Source organism: Sorex araneus, chromosome 1 (genome assembly GCF_027595985.1).
Source record: "Sorex araneus isolate mSorAra2 chromosome 1, mSorAra2.pri, whole genome shotgun sequence".
NCBI lineage: Eukaryota > Metazoa > Chordata > Mammalia > Eulipotyphla > Soricidae > Sorex > Sorex araneus.
Genome location: NC_073302.1, coordinates 420,619,515 through 420,642,256, shown reverse-complemented (window position 1 = coordinate 420,642,256; position 22,742 = coordinate 420,619,515). Strand labels below are relative to the sequence as shown.

The 22,742-nt window shown below is 39.4% G+C and overlaps 1 protein-coding gene across 8 annotated transcripts in view; it reads left to right on the top strand.

Annotated features, from left to right (window-relative positions):
- CADPS2 (calcium dependent secretion activator 2) overlaps positions 1–22,742 on the top strand; it is a 541,525-nt gene that overhangs the window by 436,780 nt on the left and 82,003 nt on the right. For all 8 annotated transcript variants that reach the window (XM_004602056.2, XM_012935474.2, XM_055143028.1 and 5 more), the window contains 2 exons: positions 4,114–4,217; positions 16,200–16,356. In XM_004602056.2, the coding sequence (XP_004602113.2) occupies positions 4,114–4,217; positions 16,200–16,356 (261 nt within the window). The remainder of the gene's footprint in view (positions 1–4,113; positions 4,218–16,199; positions 16,357–22,742) is intronic.

The window sequence follows — 22,742 nt, the reverse complement described above, 5'->3', positions numbered from 1 at the left end:
AACCCATGTGCAATGCCAAGTGTGGCCCAAAAATTTAAAAAAAAAAACAACTTTGAGAATCTGAACATGCTGATCCTTTAATCACCTAATTATCTCTGTATAAAAATTGAGCATATAATTTTAAGAAATTCAAAAATTCCTTTTTTTAATGGGGCCAGGGAGATGATGAGATAGTTGAAGGAACTGGAGGGCATGCTTAGCGTAGGGTAGCCCCATGCTAGATCAGGCATGGCAAGGTCTCCCAGCATATCACGGGGCAGCCCTGAGCACTGACTATGTGAGGCAGAGCCCTGAGCCCCGCTGAGGATAGCCTAAAAGCAAAATAAAGAAAAGTCCACCTCTTTTAGACCCTTGAGTTAAGAATCCTCAACTGATTTCAGTGTCCTTCAACTACAGACATATAAATGATGGAATATATAGTGTACTTGATAGAAAATGTTATTTTATTTACTAGAGATTAAAAATTACTATGGAATCCTTTTCTCCAGAAAGCCTTTCTCTAATAATCTTCAGTTATTTGAGCAGTATTCTCAGATGAGGGCTGTGAAGCCTTGAGAGGTTTGCTATCTTGCCCAGCACTGGCACATTAGTGACAAAAGAACTGTTTGCAATTCCACACAAAGTTAAATAAATTGGTATTGATTCTATTTTTGACATCTTTTCTCCTCTGAATTATACATGCTGCCTTTCTCAGTAAACGTGACATACTTTCAATGTTCTGAAGCCTGTAGAAGATATTTGATAGCCCTGAATAAGACCCAATTTCTTTGATTTGTGCACAGCCAACTACCAGGTCTATAAGACTCTCCTAGGAGGTTCTCAGGAAGAGGGGCAATTTATTCAGCCCATAAATTTGAGCAGGTCACACCTTTAAGATAATGTTGAATTAAGTCTTGACTGATGACTGTGCACCCCTCAGGCACAGGCACAGGTATCCTAACTCTTGTGTGAGCAAGGTTCATGGTGCATAATTATCTTTCTTATTTCTTATTTGGACTGGAGTGTAGGGCGTTTGCCTTGCACACGGCTGACCTGGGTTTGATTCCTCCGTCTCTCTCAGAGAGCCCAGCAAGCTACCAAGAGTATCCCGCCCGCACAGCAGAGCCTGGCAAGCATGTGGCATATTTGATATGCCAAAAACAGTAACAAGAAGTCTCACAGTGGAGATGTTATGGTTGCCCACTCAAGCAAATTGATGAACAACAGGACGACAGTGCTATTTAGACTGTTATGTGTATATGGTGATTAGTTCAGAATTAGACTGGGTGACCCATTAATTTCATCTTTAAATACCCTCATTTTCTGAACAGACTTCAAACCTCAAGATCATTCTTCTGTCTTTCACTTTCTGTTATTCACAAGGACATGCAAAGTCTTACTTCAGAGTATCCCTATATCTCTTTTTTTCCATTCTCAGTAACATCTTATCATAGTTCATGTACACTAAACCCAACCCTCAGAATCCATAGAGAGATACATAAACCCTTTTTAATTTTTTTTTATTTTATTGAATCACTGTGAGATAGTTACAAGCTTTCATGCTTGGGTTACAATCTCACAATGATCAAACACCCACATATCCACCAGTGCACATTCCCCACCACCAATATCCCGGGTATACCCCCCCTTTTGCACCCTCCCCCTGCCTCCATGGCAGACAATATTCCCCATACTCTCTCTCTAATTTTGGGCATTATGGCTTGCAACACAGACACTGAGAGATCATCATGTTTGGTCCATTATCTACTTTCGACATGCATCTCCCATCCCAACTGGTTCCTCCAGCCATCATTTTCTTAGTGATTTCTTCTCTATTCCATCTGCCTTCTCCCCTCTGCTCATGAAGAAGGCTTCCAGCTATGGGACAATCCTCCTGGCCCTTGTATCTATATGTCCTTGGGTGTCAGCTTCATGTAATGTTATTCTATACTCCACAAATGAGTGCAGTCTTTCTAGACACATAAACCCTTATCTGTGTTCTGAACAACCATTCAACAGATTCTCCAGAAATTAAATTATACTCAAGCCTTACTATGAAATAGGCTTTCTTAGCAGAGAAAACTTTCTCATGTCACTGTAGGACATACATATCTCCAATGGGTCATAATTTAATCCCAAGTTTCTATAGGACAAATTTATCCAGTCAATTAACTGTTACTTATAACCTGCCTCAGATTCATTACTCATTTTCCTCCCAATATATTTGTCCTCTGGCCATCAAGAACAAGGCCTAGATGGTAAGAGCTCACCTTACATTCATCTTTCACCTTTTTCATCACTTATTAGCCACTGGATTTCCTCTCTCCATGCCTATGTCCTTCACTTTGAGTTATGTGTCTAGAAAACCCAAATGGCTTAAAGCTCTTAAGAAAATTAATAAGAGAGCACACAGGAAGTGTGGAGCCTGACACAAAAAGGACTTTCAAAATATGATAATATCCATAACCATCACTAGCACTTTCTTCTGAACAATACCACATCTGTATCAGACATTTCTAGAAATCCCTGCTCCTGTAGTACCTGATTTCAGCCCTGCTTTTATCTTCCAAGAGGTTCCATCCCTAAAGCTCCATCCTGTGCCACTGCTATTATCTTTTACATAGTTCCCAAGCTTTCCTTTGGGTGTTGTCTTCAAGAATAACTTAGCTGGGGCTGGAGCAATAGCACAGCAGGTAGGGCGTTTGCCTTGCACGCGGCCGACCCGGGTTTGATTCCCAGCATCCCATATGGTCCCCTGAGCACCACAAGGAGTAATTCCTGAGCACAGAGCCAGGAGTAACCCCTGTGCATCACCAGGACCTAAAAAGCAAAATAAATAAATAAATAAAAAATAATAAAATCAGGAATATCGTGCTGCCACCAGTTTCCCATTTATAGGCACACTCAGCCATGGGATATTTGGCACACTAGTTTTCCTGGAAAAAAATCAGTGTTCTCTATGATTCCCTATCAAAAATGATCAGTGTATTTCCTGGCTGCAAGGGAGTCTTGCCAAATTTGTACCAAGATGGTGGGTGGAATAGGGGGTTGTACACCCCTCTTTGACAAATTATAAGCTTACAGAAGATATTGAATGGACAGTCTCCAACCTAAGCAACATTTCACTGCATCATTGATGTCTCTTGTGAACAAATTAAGAGCAGAGAGAAGCAACTCCTCCAAATTGAGGACTGAATTTAAGGAGAAAAATATATTGAATGGTGATTCCTTAGACATGACAGAAAAAAAAAAACAGTTATTTTCCTAAAAATTTAATTTCCCTTCCTAGCATCCTCATGAATCTGAGAATGTTTACCCCAAAGCTCCAATTAAAAACCATATGTTCAATTTTAACACAGCCTCCTTACACATTAAAAATAAGAGGACACCTCCAGTTTCTGTAAGATCCTGTCTTTCTGAAATTTACTACTTTGCATTCTTGAATTTCAGGTAGTTATATAACCTACCTTTCTTTCCCCACCAGCCTGCCTTTATGCTGAAAGGACCTTCAGCTTTAAAGAGTATCTTCCCACACCTTCCCAGTTTGGGGATGGGAGGTAGAGTGAATGTGGGTAGGAGGGGCAGGAAGAGGAAATCACTGCAGACTCTCAGAGTTGTTATAGTTGATTTTGTACTTCCTGAATTTAAGACCCACACAAACTATAGACATTTCCAACTGGGAATTTAAATAGCAACCCCAAACAGCATGTTTTTTTTTTCCGCTAAAGCCAGGAATGACTCATCTGGCGAGAATGTTATTATTTCGAAAAAGCAGTGCAGAGAGAAGTAAAGGCCCGTGGTATCTGCTCTCATTGTGTTTCTGACCTTGAGGAGAACTGTATCTTGTTTTGTTGCAGAAGTTGAGCATCTAATGTGCTGATGCACCTGTTAGCTTTTCTATGTAAAATGGCAAAGCACTTGCAGCTTCCTGTGATTGCTTTGTGGGCAAAATAGCTCTGTCTGTCTGGTGAACTGTTTTTGTTAAAGGAATGTATCATTATTTCTTGCCTTTCCTGCTTCTCAGAAATCTGCTTTTCATTTTAATTCAGCATCACGATTTCACTATTGTGTATGAAAGCATATGACTTTTGATTTTTCAAGGTAACATTATTGCTGTTTTATTTTTCAATATAGAGACCATGAACCAGGCATCACCTTCTAGAAAACTGGAAGAGGTTCTTCATCTAGCAGAGCTCTGCATAGAAGTCTTACAGCAGAATGAAGAGCATCACGCAGAGGTGACTTGTTTTCATGGATGTAGAGTGATATATAAGGCTTTGGCATAATGGGAGCAACACTAAGAAAGTGACCACCCTCAGACTTGGATACATATCTTCCCCCTCACCTGGAGAAAACTGAAAACATGTGCATTGCTTAGAAGTGTAACTCCTTGCATGTGTGTATAACTAAAACCCATTTCTAACAGTAACCATGCTTGAGTCACATGGGCAAGCATCCAGGGTGTGCTGAAGATGTGCATCTAATCAGAAGTCACGTGAAACATGAACCCATCTTATGAGGCCAGATTACTTGACTTCTCCTGTGCCATCATTACTTTTATTTAAAAATGCCAGTTATCTATTTGCAGAAGGGGAAAAGCAGCAATAAACTATTAAGGTTATAAAAATCATTTTGAGTCATCCATAACTAGGCAGTTGATTACCCAGCCTTTCAAACTTTGAATGTTCACTAGATGTCCATTGTTTATAGTATGCTCCGGGTCTTTAAAAGCCTCATTAACACACAGTTTCAAACCCAACCGTGAATCAGTTTGTGACTCATAGTGCTTTAATAGAATAAAATTTAGAAAATTAAAGAAAAAGAAATTTCTGATTTTAAAAATAACATAAAAGCCTCATAAGGTATTAATATTCACTGGGGATACAGAGGATATTTCACCAAGCAAAGTGCTTATTCTGAGAACTAAAAAAGTGTCCCTCCTTCAAGAAATCATGAGTATATTTTTAAAGCCTTAGAGTTTTCTGACGTTAAACTGTGTAGTAAAGGTGTAGAAATAAATAAATGTCAAATTTTCAGTGCCTTAACAGGTTTTTGAATTTGAGGAAGTATGAGAAATGAGCAAGGATAAGAATGTCCAGGCACATAAGCACTTGTAGAATATTGCTCTTTAATGAAATATAGGTTTTAAAAATAGAAAAAAAAAACTCCAGGAAGTACATTGTAAGCAAATTTTTGGAAAAGAGTATTCATGAAACTATACTATCAGTAACAAAGATTTATTGTATCTGGTTATAAATATGATCATTCAAAACATCTGCTTTTACCTCACACTGTGGAATCTAGTTTTTACCTTGCATCTGTCATGTGTGAACTTGTTATGGATATTTTATTTTAAACTGAAGAAACAGCTGCTTCAATAATTTGAAATGAATTCCCTGGAGAATCTTTTCTATGCTACTACTTCTGCCATGTTACAATGAAAATGATATGATAAAATTTATGTATTTTTAGTCTTTGTCTTTTGTTAAAGGGTATTATCATCATTGTGAGACCTTTTTAAATTAAACTAATATCTGGCTGGTTCTTCAATTGCAGTATATGTTCACCTAACTAAGGCACATCTTGTATTCCCTTTCATTTCATAAAAAGAACATTTAATTATCTTATACTAAAAAAGAATAAGTTCCTGTCTTTTAAGTATAATTAATGTTACTCTATGAAATCACTAAATCCTTGATAGAAATATAAGCTCAATTGGAATGTATCATTTATTTTTTTAATCCACCATATTATGCTTGCAATAATTAAACAGATAGAGTTTTAGTTCATAGCCATCACTCTACCGGGGCAGAAATATAATACTGTTATCATGGTCTTTTTTGAAAATGCTTTTAACACTGTGGCATTTTTCCATCCCACAATGCTTCCAAATTCTTGGAATCCCTCAGGGAAGAGAGGTGAGTACAATTGATGAAGTAGCTCTTCATTTCATGAAGCTTAGAATCCACTTTCATTATAATTCATTTTAAAGCAGCTCATTTCCTCTTCTTGGAATTCAGGCATTTTGTAAAAGGTCTTCATTTGGGTGTATGTGTCTTGCTGACAAATGCAAGCCTAATTGCTCCCGGCCACCTTCAGGAAAGGCCAGGCAGATGGTCTTGATATTTGGGCTTTGTTGGTGTTGATATTTGTCTTTTATTGTTGTTTTGCCTCCCAGCCCAGGCCCCACAAGATCCAACTTTTTTTCCTCTGATCAATATTGGGAACACATTAGTCTGATTCCAGAGCGTTTCCCAGAATGAATTGGTGGGATGCACTCTACACTGATCTTTATTTTGCTGGATGTTCAAGCAAGAGTTTCTTCACTCTTGAAGGAGCGCCTTGCCCCTAGCTTGAAGGTTAATGAATCTGCCTCCCAGGACCTTCAAGTGGTTCCTGTGTCGGCAACTTTTCTTTTCATTCTGCTTCTCTCCACTGTGGCAACTTCCTTTTACAGGGCTAAGAGGTTGTTCCCGTCTTCCAGTAATTTCTCAGTAAAGTAGGTTTCATGTCCTCCAGCTTTTTTGCCAGGAACTTACTCCAAAGACTGTCCTCCCCTCTCTCTCTAGGCCTCTCGACCTCTCCTCTCAGGCTTTCCTTCTGAATTTCTCTTTCCTCTTGAGAAAGAAAACTTCAGCTCCTTACCAGCAAACCTTTAAGGCTGGCTTCACATTCTAGGGATTAGAGTCAGCAAAGTGATCGACAACTATCCATCTCAGGGCCTCTTTGTGCCTTCACTTGACAAAACTGGGAGGTTGGAAATGAGGATGGGGAAGCCCTGGGCTGCCCCTCACCCACCCCATTCGCTAGCATTATTTTACAGATACCAAAAGTGGGACCCAGAAAGCCCGGAGCCTCTTTCCTGACATGCATAGCTGCTCAGGGATAGGGTACAGTTGCCGGATACAAGCATTTGCCAGGGAACCTCATTGTTTTCCTGTTTCAAGTGGTGGAAATGGATTCCCAGGCTGCTGACCAGTGTAGTGGGAATGTCAGTGCAAAGGGAACTTGATGGTACCAGTCTGGAGCTGTCTTTTCCCTTGTGGCATTCTTTCCTTTCCTTGTGGTGTGGCCAAGCAGATGAAATGCTGAGTCTTCCTACAAGGAAACGGGACCAAATCAGGTTATTGAGTGTTTTCTTTTTTTGCTAAGTATTATATATATAGCAGAATCTTAACTTAAGGGTCTTAAAATATTCTGAATTTAGTACTGTTCACACTGTCATTGACACTGTGGGTAACAAGGATGTTTGGAGTTAATTTGGAAGTTGCAGGCGTCTCTGTTTACTGTGCAGGACAATCCCCCTGCTCTCGGGCCTCCTGTGTCCCAGGCTAAACCAGAGCGAGAGGTGCTCAGTATAGATGCACATATTGGTACATATATTCATTCACAAGAACATCAGTATCTGGACCTGATTCTGCTTCTGATAAATTCTTTTTTTTTTTTTTTGGCAGGGGGGGTGCACTGGAGATATAGCACAGCGGTAGGGCGTTTGCCTTTCACAAGGCAGGCCTGGGTTCGATTCCTCCGCCCCTTTCAGACAGCCTGGCAAGCTACCAAGAGTATCTCCCCCTCTCACAGCAGAGCCCAACAAGCTACCCGTGGCGTATTCAATATGCCAAAAACAGTAACAAGTCTCATGATGGAGGTATTACTGGTGCCCACTCGAGCAAATTGATGAGCAATGGGATGACAGTGACAGTGAATGCTTTTAATTGAATCACAGCAAGATGCACAGTTATGAGATTGTTCATGATTAGGTTACAGTTATATAATATTTCAACACTAGTCCCTTCACCAATGTACATTTCCCACACCAATGTCCCAAGTTTTCCTCCTCCTGCCCCCCCCGCCTCAGTGGCAGACAACTCTCTCTCTGTGTCTCTCTGTGTCTCTGTGTCTCTGTCTCTCTCTGTTTCTCTCTCTGTCTCTGTCTCAGTGTCTCTCTGTCTCTGTCTCTCTCTTTGTGTCTCTCTCTGTTTCTCTCTGTGTTTCTCTGTCTCTCTGTCTCGGTGTCTCTCTGTCTCTGTGTCTCTGTCTCTGTCTCTTTTTGTGTCTCTCTCTGTCTCTGTCTCTTTCTGTCTCTGTGTCTCTCCCTCTCTCCCTCCCTCTCTCTCTCCTCCTCTCCGGCATTATGGTTTGCAATATGAGATATCATGTATATCTCTTTATCTACTTTCAACACTCAGTTTTTGTCCAGAATGATCATTTCGAGCTAGTATTGTCATACTGGTCCCTCCCTCTTCCCTTTGCACCAACACACATACTTGTGGCAAGGTTCCCATTGACCAGTCCCCCTGCTTCCTGTTTTAACCTGCCCTTGGATATTAGTCTCATACTATTTTACTTTTATATCTAATGGATTCTAACACAAAAAGAAGGCTATTTCATTTTCCATGTGTCTTCTCCATCTTTCCCCTATTATGCCTAGCCGAGGAAGCTCTTTAATTGTGGTTATATTTTTTTAATTCTAATAAAAAAAAACTCTACCTACTACTGACTAAATTAATTTCAAAGCAGAATTCATTTAATCAAGTACTAATTGTATCTGGATAACCAGTGAGTTCAAACAGCAACTTTATAAAGGCAGGATTAGGTCTAGGGCTAGATGAGTGGGGCAGAGGGGCAGGGGGTATGGAGGCGGGGCCCCCATGGTGGAGGAAAGATGAGCTTCTGTCCCAGTGAATGTTTCTCATTTCAGACCCGCAAGTTACTGTAAGATGTCTGTTAAAATTCCATATGCAGCAGTGACTCTTAAATGAAACTATTCTAATAAATATATTTGCTCATCTTTTAGTATTTTTTTCTATTTGGGGGTCACACCCAGTGGTGCTCAGTAAATACTCCCAATTCAGTGCTCAGGGCCTACTCTTGGAAATCAAACCTAGAACTTTACGCTTGCAAGGCCAGTACTCTGCCACTTAGCCACACACCCAGCCCATTTACCAATTTTTAAATCTGTAATTTGAGGGTGGTGATTTACCGTCACAATGTTTTGAGGAATTGTTAGGTTATCAGCTCATTCAGTTATTTCATCATTTATATTCATGTGTGAACCTGGTTATGTAGAGGTTTTGATGAGTTTAGTGACTGAAAGTTTTAGTGAATTCTACTGTCTCCTCATGATAACGTAAATGTTCTAGAATTAGTCCCCTCTTAAACCTGATATTTTGTGGATGTGTGTGAATGTTGGAGGTAGGGCATATAGCCTAGATTGTAGAGCCTTCCCAGAGCCTGAAGGTTCAGCTGCAAAATACAGCATTGCAAGTCATATTCCAAACTAAAAATCTCTATTTTTACACAGGCTGATATCTTCCTTTTTTATTTGTATGTTGTATAATATGTATATTATATATATTTGTATAATAATTTTTATTATATATTTGAATACATAATAGGGAAAACCATAATTAAAAGCCTCTGACCTCAAAGAAATTAGAAGAAATATAAAAAGAAGACTATCATAGGTGATTTGACAAGATAAAACTCAGGGCATTAACACTGGTCTAAAGTATAAAACATAGATTGTAGACAAACCTATCACATTACCGATGGTCTGGGTAACGTACCATAGATACCAAGTTTAAGAAGTAGATGAAGACCGGTGCATGTATTGCATGCAGAAGACCTGGGTTGGATCCCTAGCTCCACATGGTCCCCTAAGCACTGTGGGAATGACTCCCAAAAATTAGGATAGAAGTAGAACCTGAGTACTGTCAAATGTGTCCCACTCAAAAATAATGTAAGAACTTGGTTTCTATATTCCATCTGAACTGAATTCATATCACTGTCCTCTTACCAACTATGTATCTTTAGGAAAGTTATTTAATATTTCCAAGTTTGCTAGCATAAAACAAGAAAGGTTATACCAAAAAAACATAATATAAGACTAATACCCAAGGACAGTAGAAATAAGGGCCAGTAGGATTGTTCCACGGTTGGAAGCCTGCCTCACATGTTAAGGGAGAAGGCAGTTGGGATAGAGACCAAGATAATTGAAAATGATCATTCTGGAACCCGACCATGAATAACTTTATTACTCTATCTCATGGTGATTCAATTAAAAAAATAATGATTATACCATCTACCTAAAAGGTTGTTGGAGAATTATGTAAGATGGCATACAAAAAGACTTTAGAATAATACTTAGCATATATGTAAATGATTAGTTTCTAAATGAGTATATTATTTATGTTGGACAATATTATCTTATTTTCCAGACATAAGATTTGTGTGAATTTTAAGTCATTGCTGCTTTTAACTAGTTTTATACCTTTTAACTCACTGTTAATTTATATTTCATTATTTATTTCATACTTTTTCAGATTGTTATTTCAACTCATTTATTTCAACTAGTTTCATACTTATATACAGCCAGAAATTTTCATCACCATTGAAGTTTCACAGTAATAATAGCGAGGGCAGGGGAAGTATTGCCAGTTTGCCAAGGCAGGAAGACCTAAAACCCATTCTGGGAACTATGTGTTCATGGTCATTCAGATGTCAGCACAAAGTTCATCCTCTCAGTGCTCTCTCTCCAGTTTCAGTGCCATTTTTATCTTCCACTGATTTCCCCTACACTTAGTCAGCAAGCATGCCTTCCACGTATTGTCAAGCTGCTCCCTTATTTGTACTATAGAAGATTAATTTATTGTTAAAACTTTGCCGGAACTAGTATACTGGAACTAGAAAATCACAGTCAAGTTTTGTTTTGTATTTCCTCATAATCAAATTAAACATTGCCTTCTGCCTCTGCCATCTCATTTACACTAATTAATGGCTTAGCATTGGAGCCAAGATAACTTTAACTCAGATAATCATGACTTGATTGGTGCTACAGATGGATGCATTTCTGAAAGGGGTTTTCCCCTCCCTGGTGGAGCTATGGCCTCAGCCATATCCCCTGAAGTTGTACTCTAGGGAGGAAATTATATGGTCTCTCTTATTACTAACATAGGCTGGCTTCCACCCACTGGGATGGTTAAAAAAAAAAAGGAAAGGCAGGTGTAGATTGACCCTGTGTTGGCAAGGTAGTAGCCTGCTACCCTGACTTCTTATTTTCAAGGACAAATAATCGCTTATAGCATTTATCTAGTCATCATAAGAATATTATGGTAAATAAGAAAATGAATGATGTATGTACTTATATTTATCAGGAATTATATGAAAAAAGGAGACAAAATTGAGGAAAAAAATGAAGAAGCATACTTCAAAATACAGTGAAAATTTTGAGTTGATGATGAAATCTTGCCAACTTGTAACTGCTTTTAAAAGAATTTTTTTCCTTTTATTTTCCCATTATCCACATGGTTCTCTCACCCAAGTTAATTTTACAAAGAGCGTTAGGAGTTTTCTCAGAACCTTGGAACAATCCTAACCTAGCATAACTGTTATTTTCTTCATTTTAACCTTTTGCAAAGATATTGGTTGTGAACTAGAAGTGAGACTTTGAAAATATCTCTCTTTGTGGTATCACGTTTTTCCAGAGTTCCTATTCCGCTCTACTCAGAGAGAGAACTCTCAACCTTGCATCACCTGTGAGCACTAAGATAGGAGCTGTGTAATTTACATACAATGAAGTTGTATATACTGTTTCTTTTTTATACTTTTATATTTATTATATACACATTTTAATAAATATTCAAATAGTATTAAGGGTATTCTTAAAAATTCAATTTACTCGGGGCTGGAGCGATAGCACAGCGGGTGGGGCATTTGCCTTGCACAAGGCTGACCCAGGTTCCATTCCCAGCACCCCTATGGTCCCCTGAGGTGTGATTCTTGAGTACAGAGCCAGGAGTAACCCCTGAGCATAACTGGGTGTGACCCCAAAAAAAATTCAATTTACATGGAGAAGACCATTTTCAACACTTTTTCACATTTATATAACAGCAAAGTTGAAGTGAAAACACTGACCCAGGCATTAAAATGTCCTTAACCATGAGGTCAGTTATTTGTATTGCTCTCCTTTTTTTTTTTTTTGCTTTTTGGATCACACCCAGCAATGATCAGGGGTTACTCCTGGCTCATGCACTCAGGAATTACTCCTGGTGGTGCTCTGGGGACCATATGGGATGCTGGGAATCGAACCCAGGCCGGCTGTGTACAAGGCAAATGCCCTACCTGCTGTGCTATGGCTCCAGTCCCCCCTTTTTTTTTGCTACCTTTTTTTTAAGCCAATGTTTTCTTCTACTTACCACCTGCCAGTTAGTAACATAGTAATGTTCTGTTCACATGTGAAACATTTTTTTTCAATGTAAAATTTTTAAGAAAATAATTTGCCAACATTTCATAATCCACTTTTGTAATCATCTGATTAAAACATTATAATTTATACTAGCATAAACTCAATTGAAAATAGGGGGGAGACAACCTGAAAGAAATTCAATACAAACAAGTTAGAGTCCTTCAATATATGAACAAAGTTTCAAACACACTCCTAGGGAAATACAAATTAAAACATATGGAAAAGAGTATTGTTAGAGAATTCCACATTATTTTTTGTGTGAGCATGATAAGAGCACTTAACACAAGATGTAATCTCTAAGCAAAATTTTGAGTATACAATTCATTATTGTTAACTATTGTAACTATGCTAGATCTCTAGGGCTTGTTCATCTTGTATAATCAAAACGCTCTACACTTTCACTATTACATCCCTATTCCACACACCCCCAGCCATTCTGTCCTCTAAAAGCCACTGTTTTATTTCCTGCTTCTATGACAGTGACTATTTTGGACTCCTCATGTAAGTGGGATCATATGTCCATCTGTGTCTCACTTATTTCACTCAGCCAGACTTCCTGCAGATTAAACAGAGTTGTAAAGTTGGCATGTTTCCTCCAGTAAGACAAAGAAATACTGTACTGTATGTAAATACCATGTTTTCTTTTTTGATAGATAAGTGGATATTTTTTATACTTCCATATCTTAGCTTTCGTGAATAACACAGCTGTGATCATGGCAATGCAGGATCTCTCTGAGATTCCAATTGCAGTTCCTATAGTTCTATACCCAGAAGTGATATTGATGGATCATATACTACTTCTATTTTAATTTTTTTAGGAACTGTGTATGTTTTTCTTCCATGGTGTCTGCGCCAATTAACACTACCATAGTATTTAAGCAGTCTCTTTTATGTGCATATTCAACAGAGCGTGTGTCGTGCTTATTGTTTTGTACTTTTCGTAGTTTGGTCACACATTTACTATGCTGTTGATTTTAATGGTTTTGGTGTACATAGTTGCTTCACCTCTAAATTTTGTTTTCTTGGGGCTGGAGTGATAGCACAGCAAGTAGGGCGTTTGTCTTGCACGTGGCTGACCCGGGCTCGATCCCCAGCATCCCATATGCTCCCCCAAGCACTGCCAAGAGTAATTCCTGAGTGCAGAGCCAGGAGTAACCCCTGAGCATCGCTGGGTGTGACCCAAAACGCAAAAAAATAAATAAATAATTAAATAAATTTTTTCTTCTATTTGGAGGGCACACCCATAAGTGTTCAAGGATTACTCCTTGCTCTGTGCTCAAGAGTAAACCAGGCAGTACTCAGGGGACCATATTCGGTGCCAGATTTCTAACCAGGGTCACAGCAAAAGTAGCCACTGGCAAGACCAATGCCTTGCCACCTATACTATCTATACAGAGAACATAAATCTCTTTTCATAGCTCAACTAATAGTTATGAGGTGATAATCCACTGTGGTCTTGATTTATTTTGAAAATCAAGTGATGACACATATTGGGAGCACCTTCTCATATCTTCCCTGGGCTATTTATAACTCTTTGGAGAATTTTTTTTTCTTTTTGGGTGATGCACAAGGGTTACTCCTGGCTCATGCATTCAGAAATTCCACCTGACAGTGCTCGGGGGACCATATGGGATGCTAGAAATCAAACCCAGGTCGGCTGCATGCAAGGCAAACGCCCTACCTGCTGTGCTAACACTCCAGTCCCTGGAGAAATTTTTATTGAGAGTCCTTGCCCATCCTTTTGGCAGGTTATTTTGTTATTGAATTGTAGGAGCACATTATTTGTAATATTAACCCTTTATTATATGTTGGCAAATATTTTCTCCCATTCCATAATTTGCCTTTTCACTTTATTGATGGCTTCCTTTGCTACAGTAATTGGTTTGGTGTATGCAGTTCTGTTGCCTGTGTTTGCTTCTATTGTCTGTATTATTGGTGTTTTTTATCCAATAAACTATTGCCAAGGCCCAATATCAAGATTTTTTTCACCTTTTTTATTCTATGAGTATCAGTTTCAGGTCTTTTATTTAAGTCTTTAATCCATTTTTGTGTGTGGTGTAAAATAATGTTTGAATTTAATTCTGTTGCATGTGGCTATCTAGTTTTCCCAACACTACTGAGATTATTTCCTCATTGGATATTATCGTCAGCATTTTAAGAAATTAATTGGCCATTAGTATGTGGGCTATGTCTGAATTCTATTCAGTTCCATTGGTTCGCTAGCCTGCTTGGAGGAGGGGATTGTTTTTGGTTTGAGGGGCCACACCTGATGGTGCTCAGGGCTTCTTTGTTGCTTTGTGCTTCGAGTTCACTCCTGGGATTCCTGGGCTTGAATTTGGATCGCCCTTGTTCAAGGCAGGCATCCTCCTCCTGTACTATCACCCCAGTCCCTGTTAGTCTGCTTTTATGCCAGTACTACATTGTTTTACCTACGATAACTTAATAATGTATTTTTAAATGAAGGAGTGTAATCACTTCTCAAATTTGTATTTGATGTCTGGTGCTATCTGTAAGCTGAATCATCCTGAATAGTTATTTGGACATTTTAGCAATATATAATCCTTAAAAACATACGACTGTTGGGGCTGGAGCAATAGCACAGTGGGTAGGGCGTTTGCCTTGCACGCGGCCGACCCGGGTTCGGTTCCCAGCATCCCATATGGTCCCCTGAGCATTGCCAGGAGTAATTCCTGAGTGCAAAGCCAGGAGGTAACCCCTGTGCATTGCCAGGTGTGACCCAAAAAAAAGCAAAAAATTTAAAAAAAAAAAACATACGACTGTTGACCTGAATCATGAAAAGAAAAAAAACTTTAACAAACCCAAAATAACAAGGAATTTGAATCAGTAATCAAAACCTCCAAAAAAGAAAAACTCAAAACAGTCCTGCTTTGATGTTTTGTTTTGTGTTAGTCTTTGGGTCACACCCAGATATAATTGGATCATTTCTAGCAGTGCTTGGAGGACCATGTGTGGTTAGAATTTTAACCAGGGTGTCTCTGTACAATGAAACTACCTTAATCCCTGTATTATACCTCCAGCCACAGGAACAATTATATATGAGAAAACATATAAAACAAACATGAAAATCCTTTTATCTCTTCATAAACATAACTGTTGTTTTCGTGTATTCTCAATGTTCCTTTTGTCTTTGATTAGAAATATTTTAAAACACTGACATCGCCAGAAAGAGAGACAGACATAGAAAGATTGCACTCATCTGTGGAATATAGAATAATAGACTATAAGACTAACGCCCAAGAATAGTAGAAATAAGTACCAGGAGAATGTTTCCATGGCTTGGAGGCTGGTCTCTCATTCTGGGTAACTCAGGGAAGGGACCACCAAGTAAAATGTGGTTGGAGGTCATGTGGGGGAAGGGTGAGGCGGGTGGAATACAGACTAGAGACTGAACACAATGGCCACTCAACACCTCTATTGCAAACCACAACACCTAATCAGAGAGAGAAAACAAAAGGGAATTCCCTGCCATAGTGGCAGGGTGGGGTGGGGGGAGACGGGTCTGGGGAGGGGGGGAGGGATGTTGGGTTTACGGGTGGTGGAGAATGGGCACTGGTGAAGGGATGGGTTATTGAACTTTGTATGGGGGAAGCATGAGCACAAAAATGTATGGATCTGTAACTGTACCCTCACGATGACTCTCTAATTAAAAATAAACTAATAAAAAAAAAAGAAAACATTAATAAAGTATAGAAATGTTTGGAAGGTTAGTTCACTGAGAAATATTGGCAAAGGATGTAATCTGCTAAAATGACTCTCTGAAAAACTAGAAATCAATAAATTTAAATGGAAAAAATAAAAAATAAAAAAAATAATAAAATAAAACACTGACATCGCTCTCTACATCATTCTAATGCGGTTTCATATTTAATGACATGTGAATTGCTGGTGGTACAGTGTCCATGTGTGTCTCTAACAAGCAGTCTACTTCACGTTTTTTCTCCCTTTTTCACAGGCATTTGCGTGGTGGCCCGATTTATTGGCAGAGCATGCAGAGAAGTTTTGGGCTTTATTTACTGTGGACATGGACACTGCACTAGAGGCTCAACCACAAGATTCATGGGATAGTTTTCCTCTTTTCCAGCTGCTCAATAATTTCCTCCGAAATGACAGTAAGCACTTACTTTCCTAGCAAGGTGGAGGGGTGGGGAGAAGGTTGTGTGTTTGAGTAAGTGTTTAGAGGTCTCCACAGGAGTTGATGCATAAGATTAACATTTGCTTAGCCTCCCTGGGTGTCTCAGGAGCCCAGCCACTCTCTCTGTTCCACTGATCTCTGAAGATCCTCTTACTCCAGCCCCCCAGCCCCCTGTTGAGGACTAATGAAGTGGTACCCTCTTCAACTGTACTTGTGAAAATCCTCAAAGGTTCGCATTTCTAGAGCACTGGAAATGTGAACAATGCCTTATAATTTTGTCATCATTCTAAAAATTATGCGTTGGTAGGGATTCTGAAATGCATTTTGGTAATATGGTTTGTCTCAGGAGGATTTAGTTGTGCAAATCATAGTGAAAGATTGTTGCATGGTATGACTTGCTCTCAGTATCTAGGGGGAAAAAATGTAAAATTTCTTTATGGAGAGTCTTTTTTCCCAAAGCAGTAAGAACTTTGGAATACACAACATATCACTGAGACTTTACTCCTGGCACAGTGCTTAGGGGTTACTACCAGCAGTGCTCAGAAACCATGAAATGCTAGGGATCAAACACACTCCTCCATAATACAGAGCATGTACCTTTAAGCTAAGTCTCCAACCCCCAAGCAATAATTTTTACAATTAGTCTGCTACCTGGCCTTCTAGCAACCAGCACAAAACACACATTAGTAGTTGGAGAGCATATTTCTTTCTTTTTTTATTAAGATAGTTTGTATTTTTTCCTTTTTTCTTTTCTCTTTTTTATGGAATCACCGTGAGTGACAGTTACAATACTTTCATGTTTGAGTTTGTCATATAATGATTGAACACCTGTCCCGCCACCAGTGTACATTTTCCATCACCAATGCCCCCAGTATCCCTGCCCCGCCCCACAACTCCCCCTGCCTCTATGGCAGACAGTTGCCCTTTTATTCTCCCTCTCTACTTATGGGTATTATTGTGTGCAATACAGATTACAGATAATGAAAGGCCATGATGTTTGATCTTTTATCTATTTTCAGCACACATCTCCAATCCCGAGCAATCCTCTAGCCATCATTGACTTAGTGATCCCTTCTCTATCCCAGCTGCCTTCTACCCAGCTCATAAGCAGGCTTCCAATCATGGAGTAATCTTCCTGGCCCTTGTATCTACTATCCTTGGGTGTTAGTCTCATATTACAATATTTTATATTCCACAAATGAGTGCAGTCATTCACTGTCTGTCCCTCTCTTTCTGATTCATTTCACTTAGCATGATACTCTCCATGACCATCCACTTATAAGGAAGTTTCATAACTTCATCTTTACTAACAGCTGTATAGTATTCTATTGTGAAGATGTACCAAAGTATCTTTAACCAATTGTCTGTTCTCAGGCACTCGGGTTGTTTCCAGACTCTGGTTATGTGAACAGTGCTGCAGTGAACATACAGGTGCAGATGTCATTTCTACTGTGCTTTTTTTGCACCTGAGGATATATTCCCAGAAGTGTTATTGCTGGGTCAAATGGGAGCTCAATTTCTAGTTTTTTGAGAAACGTCAAAGTTATTTTCCAGAAAGGTTCCACCAACAGTGAAAGAGTTCTTTTTTCCCCACATCCATGCCAACATTGTCTGCTTTTGTTCTGGATGTGTGCCAGTCTCTGTGGTGCGAGATGATATTTCATGGTTGTTTTGATCTGCATCTCCCTGATGATTAGTGATAAAGAGCACTTTTTCATTTGCCTTTGGACATTCAAATTTCTTCTTTGAGGAATATTCTGTTCATTTCATTGGCCCATTTTATTTTGGGATTGGATGCTTTCTTCTTGTAGAGTTCAACTAAAGCATTGTATATTCTTGATATTAACCCCTTATCAGAGGGTATTGGGTGAATATTCTTTCCCATTCAGTAGGCTGTGTTTGTATCCTGGTCGCTGTTTCTTTTGAGGTGCAGAAGCTACTTAGTTTAAGTATTTCCATTTGTTTATCTCTGCTCCCACTTCCTTAGTCAGTTGTGTTTCATCTTTGAAGATAACATTAGCTTCCATGTTGTGGAAGGTTTTACCGACCTTTTCTTCAATGTGCCTTATAAATTCTGGTCTGATGTTGAGGTCTTTAATCCATTTTGATCTGACTTTTGTTCATGGTGTTAGGTAGAGGTCTGAGTCCATTTTCTTTGCATGGAACTGTTCAGTTTTGCCAGAACCATCTGTTAAAGGGGTTTTCCTTGCTCCACTTCATATTTCTTGCTCCCTTATCAAAGATTAGATGATCATATATTTGAGGGTGTGTTTAAGGATATTCAACCCTATTCCATTGGTCTGCAGATCTGTCTTTGTTCCAGTACCATGCTGCTTTAATTATTACCATTTTGTAGTACAGTTTGAAGTTGAGGAAGGTGATGCCTACCCTCCTTTTTTTCCCCAAGATTTGCTTTAGCTATTCATGGGGACATGTTTTTCCATATGAAGTTCAGAAGTGTTTGATCAATTTCTTTGAAGAATGTCATGGGTATTCTTATAGGTATTGCATTGAACCTGTATAACGCTTTGGGGAGTATTGCCATTTTGACAATGTTAATTCCCCCAATCCATGAGCAGGGGATGTGTTTCCATTACCTCATGTCCTCTTTTATTTCTAGTAGTGTTTTGTAGTTTCTTTGTACAGGTTCTTTACCTCCTTAGTTAAGCTGATTCCTAGGTACATGATTTTCTGAGGCATAAATGTAAACAGGATTGCTTTTTTTCATGTCACTTTCTTCTCGTTATTTGCGTATAGGAAAGCCATGGACTTTTAGATATTGATTTTATAGCCTGCGACTTTACTATACAGGTCTGTTGTTTCTAACAGCTTCTTGGTAGAGGCTCTAGGGTTCTCTAAGTATAGTATCATGTCATCTGCAAATAGTGAGAGCTTGATTTCTTCCTTTCCTAGTAGATGCCCTTAATATATTTTTCTTGTCCACCTGCTATGGCAAGTACTTCCAGCAATATATTGAATAGAAGTGGCGAGAGTGGGAGGAGAGTATTTTTTTACCTGCAGAATGCTGAGCCTTTCCTAAGATGATTCTTTTTTGTTTTCCTTAAAGTCAACTTCGATTATTCTTCTCATCACCTAATTCAACACTTTCAGGGGTTGTCAGGAATAACCAAATTAGGGTTAATAGGTAATCAGGAGTGAGCAATTACCTATTCTATAAAATTCTCTCTTTTGCAAGACCATGTTGAACTTTGTGCCTTTCTAACCTCCAATTTTTACTTTTCTACTTAATCAAGAAAATAGCTTCTACCCTCATGTATTTTTTTTTCCTCCAAGCCATCATTGCCAGGTAGTTCAGTTCTTCCTCACAGAACAATGTGTCCATTGTCCTTCAAATCACCTTCCTCTGAAGAGACCACACTTTGGATTTCAGCCTTGCTCTACACGTGGCCCTGAGGACACAGTGTTTACAGTATGATCTGAGGAAGCCAGCCCTCCTTGAGAGGCACCTGCCTTCTGCCCTGGCTTTCTGCAGCTCACGCTGCTCTGTTCTGTCTCACCAGGGAACTTAGCCACTCTGTTGCTGCCAGGTACAAACTCGCTAGGTTTTCAATGGCCAAAGCTTTTTTGCTGCTCCCTTTTCTATACTGTATCACTGTCATCCTGTTGTTCATCGATTTGCTCAAGCGGGCACCAGTAATGTCTCCATTATGAGACTTGTTGCTACTGTTTTTGGCATATCAAATAAACCACAGGTAGCTTGCCAGGCTCTTCCATGCCAGCAGGATACTTTCGGTAGCTTGCCGGACTCTCTGAGAGGGATGGAGGAGTTGAACCCAGGTCGGCCATGTGACAGGCAAATGCTCTACCCACTGTGCTATCGCTCCAGCCCAATAATAATAATAATAATAATAATAGCACTTTCATTGTTCATCAATTTGCTTGAGCGGACACCAGTAACGTCTACATTGTGAGATTTCTTGTTACTATTTTTGGCATATCAAATACACCATGGGTAGCTTGCCAAGCTCTGCTGTGTGGACAGGATACTCTTGGTAGCTTGACGGGTTCTCCAATAGGGATAGAGGAATCGAACTCGGGTCGGATGCGTGCAAGGCACATGCCATACCCACTGTACTATAGCTCCAGTTCAATAAAAATTTAAATAATAATAATAATAATAATAGATGATATTGTGACCTTTTCTATACACCATTAACATTTACTTCTTGGACTTAAACTTAAATCCATAATTTTGCCTTTACCTTTCCATTTTTTTAATGTTATTACAGTGGTTTTGTTCCTCACTATAGTTCCATTATTTCTTAACTCTTTTTTTTATCATTCATCCCACTGTGTCTAAACATCAGAGATGTTTTTCTGGGGTGGCGGGGAGGGGCATCCATATAGATAGGAAGTTGTGTGTCGTAGTAGAGAATCCATAGACACTGGCTCCAGAAAATGAAGTGAAGGATCTCTATATAAGAAAGAGAATTATCATTTGTCATCATTAATAGCCTGAGCTTTGATGTCTGACAGTGTTACATCTTTCTCTGCCACTTGTGACATACCTTTTTGGCATTAGCCTCATTGCAAACTTTAGTTAATCTCTCTGTTTTGCAAGAATAGAAGGTCCCCCATTGTCGGGCTAGCTGCAGTGTCATGATTAAGTAGGATAATAGCTATATGTACAGTAGGTACTAAATAATTCCAGCCATTTTATTCTCCTCTCCAATTTTATTGCCCAACACATAACTTAAGAAGACAAAACGCTCTGGTTCCTTCCTTAGACTCAGCCACGGTATCTGCAGGGGCCGGAGAGAGCCGAGTGGTGGAGTGCCTGCTTGCAAGCACGAGGCCACGGGTTCAATCCCAGCACTGTCCCGCTTGCCAGGTGCACTCCTGGAGCACTGCTTTTCGTAGCCGCCAACACAAGGACAAGTGTGTGATCGCTGGCACACCACAACCAAGTGCACACGCTCTGGCGGGCAGTGTCATCACCTGTTACACAGCATACGCAGAGCCTGCAGCTAGAGTGTGTGACCCCTGGCAAGCACCCCAATGAAGTGAGCATGCATCCAAGTGAGCCGCCCCCGGCAAGTACTGCCTCATCCTCTCAACAACAGCAAGGGGGGAAGGAAGCAGGGAGAAAAGTGAAATAGCACACAGTGCTCTAAGATGTTGCTAGTGCAGTTAACCCAGACGCGGCTCATTCACTTTGCAGTTGAAACTCAGCCAGGTTTTAGCTTCCAGTTTGGCTCCACTTTGCCGCTGGCAGTCCTTGAATAATCTTTACTTTTGTCCCAAAGCAGCGGGCTTATGTACGAAGAAATTATAAGTCAGATCTCAATCTAATTATCTCTTTACTTGGTTTGGGACTCACAGTCGCTTGTGCTCAGGGTCTATTTCTGCTGTGTTGCTTGACTGTCCCTCCCAGCAGATATCAGGGAAGACTTTGTCGTGTCAGGGATCAAACCCAGACCACCTGCATGCAGAACATGTACTTGAGTACCTTGAGCTATCTCCTGATCCCCAGGTTTACTATCATCTTAAGGCAATAAACTGCTGGCAAAAATTAACACACATATTATTCACTCGGTTCCAACTAGAGAATAAACAAGGGTAAGACCTTGCTTTTTCCTTTTACATAATAGCTCGAGAATTGGCATACTTGCATTTATTCAACAGTGTACTCATAGTGATAACGAAGCATTAAGCTAATTTAACATATTAGAATTTATAATGAAACCAAAACACTATATAAATTTCTTGGAGATTTTCTTGAAAGGCTCTGCTGTCATTTCAATGAATTCACTTCTTTTATTCTTTATTGTTAATAATATTTATCAGTTGCAAGAGAATTTTGTTGCACTCTATAATAAAAATAACTCTTGCACAGCAGAAATGGAATCTCCTAATCTACATGCAGATATTTAATTCTGAGCATTTCATATTCCTCTCCGGTTTTAAGCTGTTTCTATAATGCTGGGCTACTATAAAATACACAATAGATGGTGAATTTTTGTTGTTGTTGTTGTTGTTAAATTTTATGCTGACAAATCCTAGATTCATGAGGACAAATTTACACACTGTCAGTTTGGGAAGGTAGTAGATCTTTACTTTCATTTTGCACTGATTAACAGATTTTTGAAAACAGCAATTATTTAGGAGAAAAACAGCTCCTCCATATAGTAAGGTAAATAAAAAAGTTCCCCAGTGCCATAATTTCCTTTTGGTATTGGGAGTATGGTGTGGTCTGGGAATTGAAATAGAATGCATTGACTCTCATCCCAGACTCACCAATTACTCTCTGATGCTAAGACCACTGACTAATATCTCTGTTGTTGGAAAAACATTTACTTTTGCTAATAATGTCATCCTTGTTGGGCACAGAGGAGCAGAGAC